At 46.1% G+C, this 15302-nt stretch overlaps 1 protein-coding gene across 1 annotated transcript in view; it reads right to left on the bottom strand.

Annotated features, from left to right (window-relative positions):
- Positions 1-15302, bottom strand: part of frmpd3 (FERM and PDZ domain containing 3) — a 252699-nt gene that overhangs the window by 74229 nt on the left and 163168 nt on the right. Inside the window, exons 12-13 of the mRNA XM_070882527.1 lie at positions 1525-1704; positions 312-325 (exon numbers count right to left, since the gene is read on the bottom strand). Of these exons, the coding sequence (XP_070738628.1) occupies positions 312-325; positions 1525-1704 (194 nt within the window). The remainder of the gene's footprint in view (positions 1-311; positions 326-1524; positions 1705-15302) is intronic.

The following is a 15302-nucleotide window of genomic DNA, read 5'->3' as shown; positions in this document are numbered from 1 at the left end:
GGTGAAATTATAATGGGGAACAAAGAAATAGCAGACCAATTGAACCAATATTTTGGTTCTGTCTTCACAAAGGAAGATACAAATGACCTTCCGAAGGTACTAGGGGACAGTGGCTCTCGTGAGAAGGAGGAACTGAAGGATATCCTTATTAGGTGGGAAATTGTGTTCGGGAAATTGATGGGATTGAAGGCCGATAAATCCCCGGGGTCTGATAGTCTGCATCCCAGAGTGCTCAAGGAAGTGGTCCTAGAAATAGTGGATGCATTGGTGATCATTTTCCAACAGTCTATCGACTCTGGATCAGTTCCCATGGACTGGAGGGTAGCTAATGTAACACCACTTTTTAAAAAAGGAGGGAGAGAGAAAATGGGTAATTATAGACCGGTTAGCCTGACATCAGTAGTGGGGAAAATGTTGGAATCGATCATGAAGGACGAAATAGCAGCACATTTGGCAAACGGTGACAGGATTGGATCAAGTCAGCGTGGATTTATGAAAGGGAAATCATGCTTGACAAATCATCTAGAATTTTTTGAGGATTTAACTAGTAGAGTGGACAAGGGAGAACCAGTGGATGTGGTGTATTTGGACTTTCAGAAGGCTTTTGACAAGGTCCCGCATAAGAGATTGTTGTGCAAAATCAAAGCACATGGTATTGGGGGTAATATACTGATGTGAATAGGGAACTGGTTGGCAGACAGGAAGCAGAGAGTCGGGATAAACGGGTCCTTTTCAGAATGGTAGGCAGTGACTAGTGGAGTGCCGCAGGGCTCAGTACTGGGACCCCAGCTATTTACAATATACATCAACGATTTGGATGAAGGAATAGAGTGTAATATCTCCAAGTTTGCAGATGACACTAAACTGGGTGGCAGAGTGAGCTGTGAGCAGGACGCTAAGAGGCTGCAGGGTGACTTGGACAGGTTAGGTGAGTGGGCAAATGCATGGCAGATGCAGTATAATGTGGATAAATATGAGGTTATCCATTTTGGGGGCAAAAACACGAAGGCAGAATATTATCTGAATGGCGGCAGACTAGGAAAAGGGGAGGTGCAACGAGACCTGGGTGTCATGGTTCATCAGTCACTGAAAGTTGGCATGCAGGTACAGTGGGTGGTGAAGAAGGCAAATGGCATGCTTTCGTGCTCTTCTTCAGAGATGGGTGTCCTCTGCTCCAAAAAGTCCTTCTCGCATGCACCTTCTGCTGGAGGACATCCAAATCTGCCTCCTGGAAGGCTGCCATTTGTCACACTGGTCTTGCTGCAGGTATTTTTCCCGTCAGTTAAAATTTACCTTTGTGATGACGAACAGCCCTTTACGAATTGCATCATGCTCTTGGTGCTGGGAGTACAGGTACTGCGGTATTATGCAAACACGCTGATCTCATATCACAGTGTGAGGTAAGCTCATAGCTCTGCATGTTCAGACAGTGCCAACCCCGCAGTATTGGCCCCATTATTTACATATAAATTCTACATCCTGGTTGTGATCTTAATGGTAAAAATGTGATATGCAATCTCATACCTTAGCTTCTGATATGGTTAGCTCAACCCGAGTTACGTTCTCCTTCTCTCTGAACAACTGGACTCGGTGCACGCGCCCAAACTCTGCCAGAATGGTGGTGAGATTTGTTTTCAGGTCTATAACATGGCTGATGCCGTGCTGTGGTCCAACTAGCAGAGTCATTTCTGACTGCTTTGAATCCTGGTTCCAGGAAAATAAAAAGGCAGCGAATTAGACATTTCACCTCGATGATTCAGTACTCCTCGCAGTTCATTTTACTGTTTAATGCAAAAAGCTTTCAGTAAAACAATTTCATGAAAACACATTTTTGGTTTAATGTTTGACAACATTAGCATGGCAATTTCTGATGATGATGAACATTTAAAGATTTGTATGAAATGTCTCTGTTTGCTATGTTAACTTAATCATGAGCTAATTTATTTTAAATGGCCTAATGCTAATACTGAAATAACAAACCAGAATATCAAACAAAAACATTAAGGGGGTCATTTTCAGTTTGGGCGTGGGCGTAAAATGGACCGTTGCTGCCCTGTTGGAGGGGGAACACCCAAGCTATGAGTTTCCTCGGCCCTGGCTTGGGATCTGCCAAATGATGCATTTGCTACCAGAATGCTGAGTGTAAGCAGGCATATTGGTCAATAAAATGGCAGTTGTGGGCACTACCTGCGAGACCAGGCCTGGGACATGGCTTGGACCCCCTGAAGAGGTGAAACACTTTAATTTGACTTTTCAGCCCTTTTATAAAGGCTGGGCATTTGCAAGCAGCTTTCTTCCATTCTATTCTCAGTCCCTCAATATCAGCTTTTCTCCAATCTAATACCCTGGTTTTCGTCATACTTATATCCTTCTCAATTATCATCTTAAAGCGTATTATATTATGGTCACTATTGTCTAGATGTTCCCCTACTTTTACTTCTCTTATCTGCTCTGGTTCATTCCCCATTACTAGATCCAGTACAGCTCTCTTGTTGGCCTTTTTACGTATTGGGTTAGAAAGGAGTCCTGTACACATTGTAGGAACTCCATTCCCTTATCCCCTTTACCTACCTCTTCTGTCCAATTAATATCGGGATAGTTGAAATCCCCCATGATTATTATTCTATGTTTTTTACTCATTTCCCTAATTTGTCTGCATATTACTTCCTCCATCTTCCTTCCACTATTAGATGGTCTGTAGACTACACCTATTAGTGTGATTGATCCTTTATTATCTTTTATCTCTATCCATCTGGATTCTATTATTGTCTTGCTGATAGTGGCATCACTTTTTTCTACTGCCATTATGTTATCCCTAATAAGTACAGCTACTCCACCTCCCCTTTTTCCCCTCTCTATCTTTTCTAAATATGTTATACCCTGCCGTGTTTAATTGCCAGTCCTGATTTTTTCTGTAGCCATTTCTCAATAATCCCCACTACATCTGGTTCCTTCCAACGCATGATTGCCTTCAGCGCCCCTGTTCTATTACGTACACTGTGTGCATTGCTGTACAGACAGTTTAACTCATTTTTAATAGGATTTCCTCTCACTTTGGGGCGGATTTTCCAGTATTTTGCACTCCGTTTTTCACCCCGGAGTGGCGGGAATGGTCTTTTGGGTGGGCAGTCAGCCTGGGTTTTGTGGGGTTTTCGCCGCCGGTTTTGTGCCGGTGTGGAGCAGCACTGCTCGGAAAAGCTGCACCGGTGTGCAACGCCCCTGGTTGCGACACCGGTGCGCTTTTTGACTCCCGCCCGACCCGTACGCCCCGTGGCGTGCCTCGCAGTGACCGCCTGGGAAAACGGGCGGTCCAACCTATACCGACTGCAGACAGGTAAGTAATGCCGTCCTAAGGTAAACGCGATTGTTTCTCTTTTAATTTCTTTTGCGATTTATGTTGTGGTGGCATGGGCAATGTATTGGGAACGTTTGTGTGGTTTTTTTTAAGGTTTTCTTTTGTCCCCAGACATCTCTCGGAGCGCTCCCTGGCAGGCTTTTTAGCTCGGGATTTTCCCACGCTGGCGCTCTAAGAGAGGTGTACAATGCCTCCCTTAGCACTGCGCCCCAGACTCAGGGCCCAGCTGCTCAATTTTGCTGACTGAGGCGCAAACTTTACCGTCCTGCTGCCATTACCGCCCCGAAATCATCAAAGCCAAAATCCAGCTCTTTATGTTTAACCACCTTCTTAGACTCCTCTTCTATAACTCTATTTATTCCCTTTCCTTCAATGTCATCCCTTACTTTATTCTGTCCTATTCTCTCTTTTCCTGTTTTGTTTATATTTAGGTTGGTTATGTTTCCTGTAGATCCCTCTTCCCATCTTACCAGTTTAAAGCCTTTGCCACCTCCCTAGTTACCCTTTCCACCAGGACACGGGTCCCATTCTGGTTCAGGTGGAACCCGTCCCATCGGTACACCAACAGACTTGTTGGTATGTATTTTATCATTCTATTGGTTTTGTTGAAAATTAATCTGTATTTGTTGTACATGTTGAGTATTGAGTCCAGCAATATTCCTAAGTTTTACCCTCAGCAATTTCAACACCATTCGGGGAGTCCGTGAAACAGCATTGAGCCCAGCACGATCCCTTGGACACCGCACTCAGTTCTTGCCCACGCCAATATAATACCTCTAACAAGCACCCACTGTTTTCTACCCTTCAGCCAATTTCTTATCTATTCCCAAGATTTACCCTGAATCCTCACAGCTTTGAGCTTAACTAATGTTTTATTTTGTTCCGAGTGAATGCTATGACATTAATGGTAGTAGAAAAACCCATCACACAGATAATTTGGAACATCAAACTGTATCATCCTGCTCTGTGACACACACTACCCTACTGTACTAATATACATCGTTCCATCTTGCTGGTACAGATTGCTGCACGGTGCTGGCTGGTACAGACAGCCTCACTGTGCTGGTACAGACTGTTTTGGTACACTTTATACCAGTGTGCTATTCAGGACTGCTTTGTGACTAATATACATACATATTTACACAAGTCTGACATATTTGGTATGTGTCTGTCAGTTGCTTCTTGAAGTGATATTGTCAGTGAATATCCAACTGCTTAACATTACTGAAGTCTTGCGCTGGTGTACTGGTATTTATACTCAGTGCTGTTAGTTATTGAAAAGTCGGAGTTGTGGGATTTTCTGCTACGAGCTGTATACCAAGTGTCCATTTTAACGAGAAATATAAACATGGCTACAAACAGCAAACCTCACCAGTTACAAGGGTCGCATGGGATGGCCAAAGAACCATTCATATATTAGTTTCTCTTTGTTATTCTCTTTTGCCCTTTATCTGTTCTGCCACCCTTTCTCCAAGAATTCAAGCATGCAACCACACAATTTACTGTTCATTTTCCACCTGGTCAAGGAAGGTTTGCAGGCTGTTTTACCAGTGGCAGTAAAAGTTGGACTGCTCTCAAATTTTATACCACAGGTACTTTTTAAGCACCCAGAGGGGACACGACAGATAAAGCTGGACCAAGATCGGGGCTGGACAGCAGCCAAAAGGCCCAGAAGGTGGCGATTACTGCTGTTGACTGTCTTTCCCTGTTTCCCAAGGGATGGATGGGCCTTTGCTGGGGAAAACTGGGCCTACTCAAATGACCTGAACCTAGAGTTACAGGTAGGTTCAGGTCAAGTCAGGCAAGGTGTACATTGGATGGACTCCACCTGAGGACAGGCGGAAGGAGGACAGAGGACAATCACGCACATGTTTTCAATGGAAGAGCTGTTACTAACACTTCCTTTTATTTGTGCAGAACAGAATATGTTTTTGTTTTTTCCATTTCAGCACATTAATCGAATGACAACTGCAAGATATATTCAAATAATATAATTTTATTGCCTTTCAATATATATGCTGTTTGAGTGCATGTTGTCTTTCAGTGTTCTCAACAGCCTAGATTTTCCACTATATGTACGCTGATTAAAATAGGCAGTTGTGAGCTGGCTGAGGCAGGTAATGGGTTGGGGTTCCATTCTACTGTCTCCCCACCATCTTAACACCTGCGCGCTTCTCTGCCACAAGTGTCTGCAGCAGTCAAGATGGAAGTGCTTTTAAGTACAAACAACACCTTTCCTAGCTTTGCCTGGCAGAAGTTTCTTACGAAGAATAATCTCTCCCGGAAACATTCTCCTGTGCATCGGGGACTAAAGTTTGTGGGGTAAGTGCTAGGATGTGCTCTTCTGGGACATTTGCCACTGACCCTGCTAAAGTTCACGGGAGAGCGGGAGTTTCATCCGTTAGCATAGAAATAGTGGGAGCCTTTGCCACTAGGAGCACCTCTGGGCCAGGCCACCGGCCTGCTTCCACAGGCTGCAATTAATAGTGTAACTTACTGGTTCTGTGCGGAGGAGTCACATTTAAATAATTTTTTTTATTGCTTTTTTTTTCAGCAGTTCAGGCCACAATTCTGTTGCCATTTGGCTGGCCAGAACACCTGGTCTTACCAGCAGTACTGTCAGGTTTCGCTGAAATCCAGGGACATTGGAATTCCTAGTGTTGAGAATCCTTGCCCTCTGCCATGCCCCCTCCTATGCTGCTGGCCTTTAAGGAGTGGAGAGAGGCTCAGTCCATCCAGGACCCACAAATTCACCAATACAAGTCTAAGAACCACTGGGGCCAAAATTACCCACCACCCGAAAAGAGTCGCACCTACTGCTCTTGAAGTGTTTGTGCTTTGTGCTTTTTTTTGGAACGGGGCCAGAATGACCGACCCTAGCGGGGTGGAAATGGGGGTGGGTCGCAGTAGCCGACGCTTGAAGTCGTCAGTGCGCGCTGATGATGTCATCACGCTGGCGCCATCAGTTAAAGGGGAGGGCCGCTGTGAACTCTGCAGCCACCTTAGTGGCAAACACTGGGCCAGCAGGTAGGGTTTCGGCCGGGCCAGCTGCCTGGCATCCAAGAGGGAGTGCCAGGTGCCCCGGCCGAATCCGCAACCGTAATTGTCGGCCCGACCTGGCAGTCGCCGGCAAAAAAAATAACACGCCGTCGCTGGCACCACCACCTCCCCTTTAAGGGCGGCTGTGCTGCCAAGCCACACAAAGGGTACTGACAGCAAGAGCTGTCGGGGGCATCGACCGGCAGCGGGGCATTTCCAGGAAAGGGGCAATTTCCCGCAGGACAATTTCGGGAAGGGATCGCTGTCGGTTGGTAAGGGGTCCGCAGCGGGAAAACGGGTGGAGCGGTCCCCCACACCGCTCCAAACCTGAGGAAGGGCAACCTTTAGAATGTGGAGACTCGGGGGCCATTCCGCACCGACCCATGGCCACTGCTTTCAGCTGGCCACGGGCCTATAGAAAGGGGCAATTTCGGCCCCAGTGTATCTGGCTCCTGGTCCAACATCCAACTTTTCTGGAGCATTCCTGTCAGTGTGGCGGTAGGATTGCGCCAGAAGGGCTATAGAGTTTTGGTCCCAGCTCTTTCCACCATATAAACAGTCCAGTCAACATTGGCTTCCTGTCTAGTGCGTAGAGTTCACTATGCTCACAATCTTCATCCAAACACATAACTCTCATTCATCACATCACCACAGATTCTTCCAGTCTGTTGTAAAAAAATGAAACATAAACATCAACTTCAGGAACATGGAATAAGTTTCTTCTTGCACCGGTTAGTAGCTGTGATAATTATGATAGCTTATGACCACTTTGTTTCTCTTTGATGCCAATGTGTGCTCTTCTACCTATACCTAATTTGGTGCTCCTCCTAGGGGCTCGCTGAGAATCTGGAGCATGTTAATTGCCTGGCTGTTGACTTTCTCTTTGAGCCTTTTGGTACTGCAGTGGTCTTACTTTGCTGTCCCCTATGCTCTGAGAAGGACCAGTTGCAGGCTGCAGCTCCAGTACTGCTCCCTGGCCGCCTGGTCATGTTGACACTTGTGCAGGCATCTGCAGTGACGAAGTGGAGGCCACACTTGACCTGCTATTGGGAGAGACAGCAGGATCTTGTGAGCTTTTTGGGCAACACCAGAAGTCCATAGCTAGCATGTGCAATGCCATTAGGGATGGCTTCACAGCACTGTCAAGCCACTCTGGAGTATATGGCAGCTCTAAGCTGGGCTGCAGTGGAGACCATAGGTAATTATGTTTAAAACACACAAACATGGAAATTGGCTGTCTAATGCCCAGAAGGAGCCTTTGCTCCATATTTACTTTCTCTCGTGCGGCCTGGTCCTTTAACCTAAGTTTCAGCCTGCAGGAGCACAAGATTTTCTGCTTCCTCCTGGTACACAATTCCAGTTCCTGCCAAGATTCTGGTGTGAGCCCACCTAACAATATTTTAATAAATGGATTCAGTAAAATTGTCTGGGGTCAGTGGGGCATGTTGCACTTCCATTGGCATGATAGCTGAATGGAAAATCGAAGTCAATGTGTTTTTCTGGTGCTATTCCTGCTTTTCAGTCATACACTTCTTTGTGTCACTTCCCAGGTGCCACAATCCTAGGTGCTCCCTGTCTGAGAGGCTCAAAGTGGTGAGTGTCCGTTCAGTTTATTGGACAGCTGCACGAGATTCAGCAGATGTTTTCTGCCTAAATTGTGCTGAGAGATCTGTATTTCTGGATGCAGTGCCCATGGTCATAGAGCTAAGCAACGGCACAGAACTGCACCTTGCTCCTGTGCTTTTTCACCCATAGCATTGTTTGAGGGTATTCCTCCTGAAGCCTACTGATCTCTCTGTGCGTAGGATAGTGTGCAGCTGTGAGTGGTCAGATTATAAGAACATAAGAATTAGGACCAGGAGTAGGCCATCTAGCCCCTTGAGCCTGCTCCGCCATTCAATAAGATCATGGCTGATCTGGCCGTGGACTCAGCTCCACTTACCCGCCCTCTCCCCGTAACCCTTAATTCCCTTGTTGGTTACACTCTATGGCTATATGTAAGCATTTTCTGAGTGAATTTGAAAAGAGCCTTGACCACTTGAGGCAACCTATTTATACAATTTTCCACTGCCAAAGGTAGAGGTTGCGTGGAGGCTCAGTATTGTCATGTGTTCTACTGGCCTGTATGGAAAAGCAAGCCAATGAGATTTATATTCTGAGACAACTGAACAGGGTCAGGGTCCCAGGGAGTCTGCTAGAAATCCACTGTACATCTGTTCATCCTTATCATTCACTGTCCTTTTATGCCCATTCATCACCAGTGTTTGTGTTTTATGGATCCTCACATGCATCACCACTTAAATGTTGTGAGGTGCTTGTAGCTGAGAAGGTGCTTATTGCAAGTGTTAGTGGTGATTGATGTTACTGTGCTGACCACTCTTGTGCTGTTGATTGATGCAAACCACTTAATTCTCCTTCTCTGTGAAGAGAGCAGAGGTAACATTACTGTGAGTACATAGGCATACTTATCCATTTTGTATTGCATTGTCATTACATAAGCCATTAAGTAGTTGCACCCAATCAATCTGTATGGACATTATGATGTAATATACGTAAAACTAATCTATCCCCTGTGGCATTGCTCATGGGTGGAAAGAACAGGAGTGCGCATGTATGAAAGGCGGTAACAATCATCCATGCATGGCTGGATTGAATTTGAAATGTTATTAACTAACAGATGCACACATACATAGATGTTGCCTAAAGTGGAGGTGAATAGTGTGAGCAGGATGGGACGTATCTGTAAGGCAAAGAAACGGGAAACAAGGGCCAAGGGAACATATGAGGTGGCAGACAAGGTGGAAAAGAGCTTTTCAAGTAGACCTCTGAATAAAAGCAGCAGTGTAGATAGGGCTAGATTTTCTACTTTTGTGCTTATCGTCCAAAAGTGGCCGTTATTTCTGGTGTGGGCGGTAAAAAGGGGTTTTCAGATCGCCGGCTTCTCGCCCATTCTCAAAGCACCTAGTCTCCATTTTTTTAAATGGGTTTACCGCGAGTGATATGAAATGGGCGGTAGCGTTAAATCTCACTGACCTTCTGCCGTAAAGTGTCGCTGTCCTTAGCAACGGCATGGAAACGCTCGATCCCCGCGATTCAGGAGGTCAAGGATCATCATGACATGCGCAGAAGAGGAGACAGAGAGAGAGGGAGCTGAGAGGGACTGAAGGCTTGTGTGGCTGTGGTGTGTGCTTGTCTGGCTGTTGAGGGAGATTCACCAGCAGCAAAAAGCCTACTAAGCACCAAGAACATAGTTGGCACCGAGTTTTTGTTCAAAAAATAATATATAACATGGAAGGGATGGAGGAGGCCCTGGAGCTGGTAGCCAGGAACACTGGTGGCAGAGGGCTCCCAGTGGTCCCGGAGTGCGGCACTGCACCCCAAGGTGCCGCACCCTCATTGGCAACAACATGAGAGCCAGGAGCAACATCTCGCTTATGGCTCGGAGCACGTCCCCACCTTAGGACCGTCCTCTCCCGGATCCGTCCAAGCAGCGGTTCGGCCGACATCCCTCCCCCCCAATGAAGCATCGCCTGAGGAGCTCCTCGGCCAGGCGGCTTGGAGTCAGGAGGGGAAGGGGAAGGGGTAGAGATGGGGAGGAGAAGCGGGAGTGGGGGGGTGGGGGAGGGTTTTTTTTTACAGAAATACTGATGATTTCAGATAAATGTTCGCTTTAAATGTTTTTTATTTAACAAAACCTTGTTGCACATTGGCTCAGATAGCTGCACCGTTACACGCTGGTGATTCCTTAACATCAAAGGGTATAATGACACTTAACTTCAATCAACTTAAACTTTAACTGTCACCAAGGTAATGCCCACCATTGATGTTTGACCTGCACACCCAGCAGTGTCTCAGGCTTGTAAATAACACCAACATACTTTCAGGCAAAGCGATCATTGATGAGCTCCTGATGTAAGGCTCTTGCAGCTATCATGCCAACACGGGCCCTTTCATGCGGTCTACAGGGGGGCGGGGGCATGGCTTCAGCATCAGCCTGATTGTCTGGGCCGATGTCAGCGTCCGCCTCCTTGTCCTCCTCTTCCTCTCTCTGGTGAGGTGGACTGTCAGACTCATCAGGCAATTCTTGTCCCCTCCTGATAGCCAAGTTGTACAGCATGGAGCACACCACCACAAATGGAGCTACCTGCTCAGGGTGGTATTGGACCTCACCTCCTGAGTGGTCCAGGCATCTAAAGCGCTGCTTAAGCACTCCAATGGTTTTTTCCACGATATTGCGAGTGGCTCTGTGGCTTTCATTGTATCGCCTCTTGGCTTCGGTGTGGGTGTCACGCAGGAGGGCCATCAGCCAGGTGGCGAGGCCATATCCTTTGTCAGCAAGCATCCAGCATTGACCTTGTGGCTGATTGGTAAACAAGTCAGATACAGTGCTCTCACACAGGATGTGAGCATCATGGATGCTGCCCAGAAATTGAGCATTCATTGCCAGTATAATTTGATGGTGGTCGACAACGAGTTGGACATGCAGGGAGTGGAATCCCTTGTGCTTCCTGAAAACCTCTGCATCCTGAAAAGGTGCCCGCATCGCGATGTGCGTACAGTCTATTGCACCCTGCACCTTGGGGAAGTTTGCAATTCTAGAGAATCCTAGAGCCCTCTCACTCTGTGCCTTCCTGGTCATAGGGAAGCTGATCAAGTCCCTCCTGTGTGCGTACAGGGTTTCAGTGACCTGTCTAATGCAGCGATGTGTGGCATGCTGAGAAAGTCCACAAATGTCGCCAGCTGTGGCCTGAAAAGAACCAGAGGCATAGAACGACAGTGCCGCGGTGACTTTGACCTGGACGGACAGTGCAGTACTGATGGTGCTGGCAGACTGCAGATCTCCCCTTATCAGCTGGCATACCTCAGTGATAACCTCTTTGTGGAAGCGCAGTCTCCGAAGGCAGGTGGTGTCGGGCAAGTTGAGGTAAGAATGCTTCTCCCTGTACTTGCGGGGGTGTAACGTCTGGTTCTCCTCATCAGTGTGGCATGTCTTACATTGGGCACATAATGCTGTGGTGCGTACCTTCGGCGATGTCAAGTCTGCTGCATGTAATTGATCATCAAGAGAGGGTGAGAAAGGACAGGCCCCATTGCAGTAGCTCTCTATTTTCCATCATTTGGTCACAAACAAGGAATGTCCCAACAAAGACACCTATTAAATTTCAGTTGGTCACTGTATGGTCAAGATGTTTGTAGAAATGTTCACATCAACTTCAACGACCTGCAGAGTACATCCGAACTCCCCCGAGGTTGAAGCACAGCAGCCGTTTAAAGGACGCGACATGCGATGTGGAACATAGCGTCCATAACGCTGTGATTAGTTCCGGTCAGTTCCACTTTTTCAGGGCGGTTTTTTGGGCGAGCGATATTGTGGGCGATATGTGTGCGAGGTGGTGAAAGTGACGCTGGGCGATCTCCTGGTCGCTAGTTTGGGCAAATATGCTCTTTACGACAAAAAAAGTGGGCGGGCGTTAATATTGAATCTCGGCGTTAAATCAGTGCGGAAAGTAACGCTGGGCGATATTATGGCCGTTGATTTCGCCCACTCTGATGATTCCGCCCAAAAATAGTGGGCGGGCAGTAATATATTTTCCCGACGTTAAGCACATGGGGAAAGTAACGCTCGGCAATAAGTTTCAGAAAAATGCCCATCAGTTTCCATTTTGTGCCAAAATGGGCGAGATCTGGGCGTTATAAGTCATTTCAGCAGTAAAATGGCCATTAAGTGGGCGTTAAGCCTGCAAAAAAAGTGGATGTTCTAGCCCATAGAATATCTTAGAGAGTAATGTTTGGGTAACGTTCATGATTTTAAAGGGAATTATACCCCAATGTGTGGTGCTCAAACGACAAGGCTTTTAATTATATAAAAATATAATTAATGTGGTATATACCAACTTGGTCTATGCCCATTCATAATTCTCTTCAATCTCATCAAGGCTAACATCAGTGAGTCTTCCTTCTTATTAAAATACATCTTTTATAAAGAAGTAATGTTTTTTCTAGTGTGGTTGTGTCATCTGATGCATTCATTCCCTCTGTTATGTGCAAAATTTGTCCATAAAAAAAATAGCATGAATTAAGGCAAGAATTGATATTCATTCAGGAACAACTAGAGGCCTAAAATTGTAGCCCCGGCTCATTGTCAGTGCAGAGGCACTTTGTGCCACTGGTGCACCGAGGGAATCTGTGGATTTGGTGAGGTCCCTTCATTAGCATCTTGGTGATATGCTCCAACATACTGCTTGACATACTGGAAGCACAGAAGTTAGTGGGAGTGGAGGGGGAGAGGAAGGGGTGGGATTTATGACACAAAGCCTTAAAAGTGCAGGTTCTGCATGTGAAAGCTTTACGTGGACTTCCTGTTTGGCACTATGGAGGGAACAGTATTGCAACAAGTGTTGGTAAAAAGTTTAAAGTTAGGCAATTGCAATGTTGCAAGCAGGACTCCTGCCTTTAGTGAGATGTTAATGAAGAGGTAGACAAAGAGGCATGCTATTTTAGGATATGAAGAGCACCTCCCTTAACTATGTAGTGATGGCTGTATGGAAAGTAGGTGGTGGAGCAGGTAAATGCAGTCTCTGCAAAAAAATGCCTTCTAAATGAGTAGGATGAAATACCATCAAGAAGTTTTCCATGGTATGCGAGTCCTCTACTTAGCTGTTTTTAGCAGTCTATAATGCCATGCCTGCGACACACACATATACTTTCACCTTAATCAGTTGTATACTTACGTGGAGTGCTTTCTTATCTTGACACATCGCTTGCCTGGAATCCTTTCACTGATGGGTACATCCATTGAAGACGCGTTTGGAGCACTTTTACATACTTTCTGTTCTACACTCTTGTCAAGTGAAGCACGGGGGTGGGGTGAAAGATAGTAATGTTTGAAAAATGAGCAAACCCAAAATATCCTGTGTTTCTCCCTCGAGAGGCACAACAGCAGTGTAAGTCTGGGCCATAATGCCCAATTGCCTTCTCCTGATGGGCCTCAGAAAACATCAGTCATTCATTACTGTCACCTTAGTAAAGGCCAAGGAAGCACAGAGCGGAAGATAAAGGCTGCAAATTGGAGGAGGTCCACAAACCTTCAGACGTTGATACGCCTTGAGGGCCTAACTCTGGAAATTGCTGATGATCCTGCCGAGCCAGCCCCATCCGAGAGCCTCTTGGTGACATCCATCAGCCAATAACCTCACTTCCTTCTCCCACTGGGGTAGCATATAGAAGCAGCAATAAATTACATATCAAGAGATACTCAATATCTAACGTTGCCACTTGACGTACTGGGGAAAGAGAAAATAGGCCACACCACATAAGAAATGTAAGAAACTGGATTGCTAGGAATATTGATATTTGTGTTTCCTGAGGGGGCATTGCCCTTTTGCTGCAGTATATGCCTGGCTGTGCGGTGACGGTGGATGAGGGATAGAAGGGACTCACTATCACTTGTGTTTTTTTGGCTGGCCAAGGAGAACCTCAGCTGGGAGTGTTTCTGTAGGAGACATTGACCTTTTAAATGAAGTGGGCTGGGATTAATCTCGGCCTTAAGTCATGAGCATGTTGCTGCTCAAAGGATGGGGCAAGCCCATGTGCTGTGCCTCTAGTTCTGGCTCATCTCTGATCCTCTACCTCTGTTTCTGGCCCATTTCCTCCTCATCCTCCATCTCGAGAATAGCTGTCAGAAACCTGAAAGGAATGCTCAAGATGTGGATCAGGTTGCCTCGGCCAGGAAAGGTGGCTGCATGTTCTGGGGTGGAGAAGGCAAGTTAGCAAACAAATTGCTGCTCTTTCACCACAAATAAAAAAAAATGATCCTCATTGACTCCCATAAATTTAAAAAAAAGCAAAAAAATAAACTGGCATGTCAAAAAACAAGCAATAAACTCAGCAAAGTCAGATACAAAGGCAATTAGGAAAACTCTAAAAAGATCAAGGGGATGCTGGCTTGCTACTCTGGCAGACTTTCCCTCTGTTCCAGTTTTTTTTTGGTGCACAAGAATGACACTGTGCCAAGAGCACAAAGCACTGAAATTTCCAGCACACCACGGATATGGGCCCCCTCAAACACCCCTAATATACATATTACAATGAGACTTTATCCCAGCACAGACCCAGCACAAAACTGACGCTGGCACAGAACAGGCAGAGGGATCAAAACCCTGTGCTACCAGTGCAATGGAATATAATTTCAGGTCCTGGTGCCTATATATGTCCCTCATATCAATATCTATTCTTTGGTGATACCAGATAGTAAAGTTGTGGTTTTACCTTTGTGGTGTTGTGGAGCAACTTCTTCACTTCCTGTCGTGTCTGCCTTGTTCGACATTCCAAGTTCACCTGGTCTCTGATGTCTAGCCACACTTTTTGTCTCTGCTGTATAGTGGCTGACTGGCTGTGACCCTAAAAGGATTATTTATTTTTTCAAGAACATCTTCATCTATCACCTCCATGTCCTGGCTTTTCAAATTTGGCAGCTGGCCATAAGGATAAAGGTGGTGAATTTCCTTGCCGTTATCAGCGATTTTCTGGCGAATAATCGAAGAAATTAATTTTTGTGGCAAAAAGAATCAGGCAGGAGCTTTTTCCACCAATGTGCTGCCATTAACGTTCTCCAATTCCCTTGTTGCTTTTTGGCACTTGACGTGGTCTCCAGTGTCCTAATTTAAATATGTGGTAATGAGGGCGAATGGTTCCACAGCTCCGAGTTTCCAGCTTTCACAATCACAATATACTCAGAATATAAGGCACAGCTTTTGCCAGGATCAGCCAAGAGGCATGTGGAAGTGAAGAGCTTCAGAGCCTGAAGAGTCTGGAGAGTTTGACTAACGATTCCTAAAGCTGGGAAACAGCTTATTTTAGTGATTCTTTTGCAATTCTGCCGAGAGACAGCTGGACTTGCTGCACACTG

The sequence above is a fragment of the Pristiophorus japonicus genome, chromosome 6 (genome assembly GCF_044704955.1).
Source record: "Pristiophorus japonicus isolate sPriJap1 chromosome 6, sPriJap1.hap1, whole genome shotgun sequence".
In the NCBI taxonomy this organism is placed as follows: domain Eukaryota; kingdom Metazoa; phylum Chordata; class Chondrichthyes; family Pristiophoridae; genus Pristiophorus; species Pristiophorus japonicus.
This window is presented reverse-complemented; position numbering and strand designations above follow the sequence as displayed.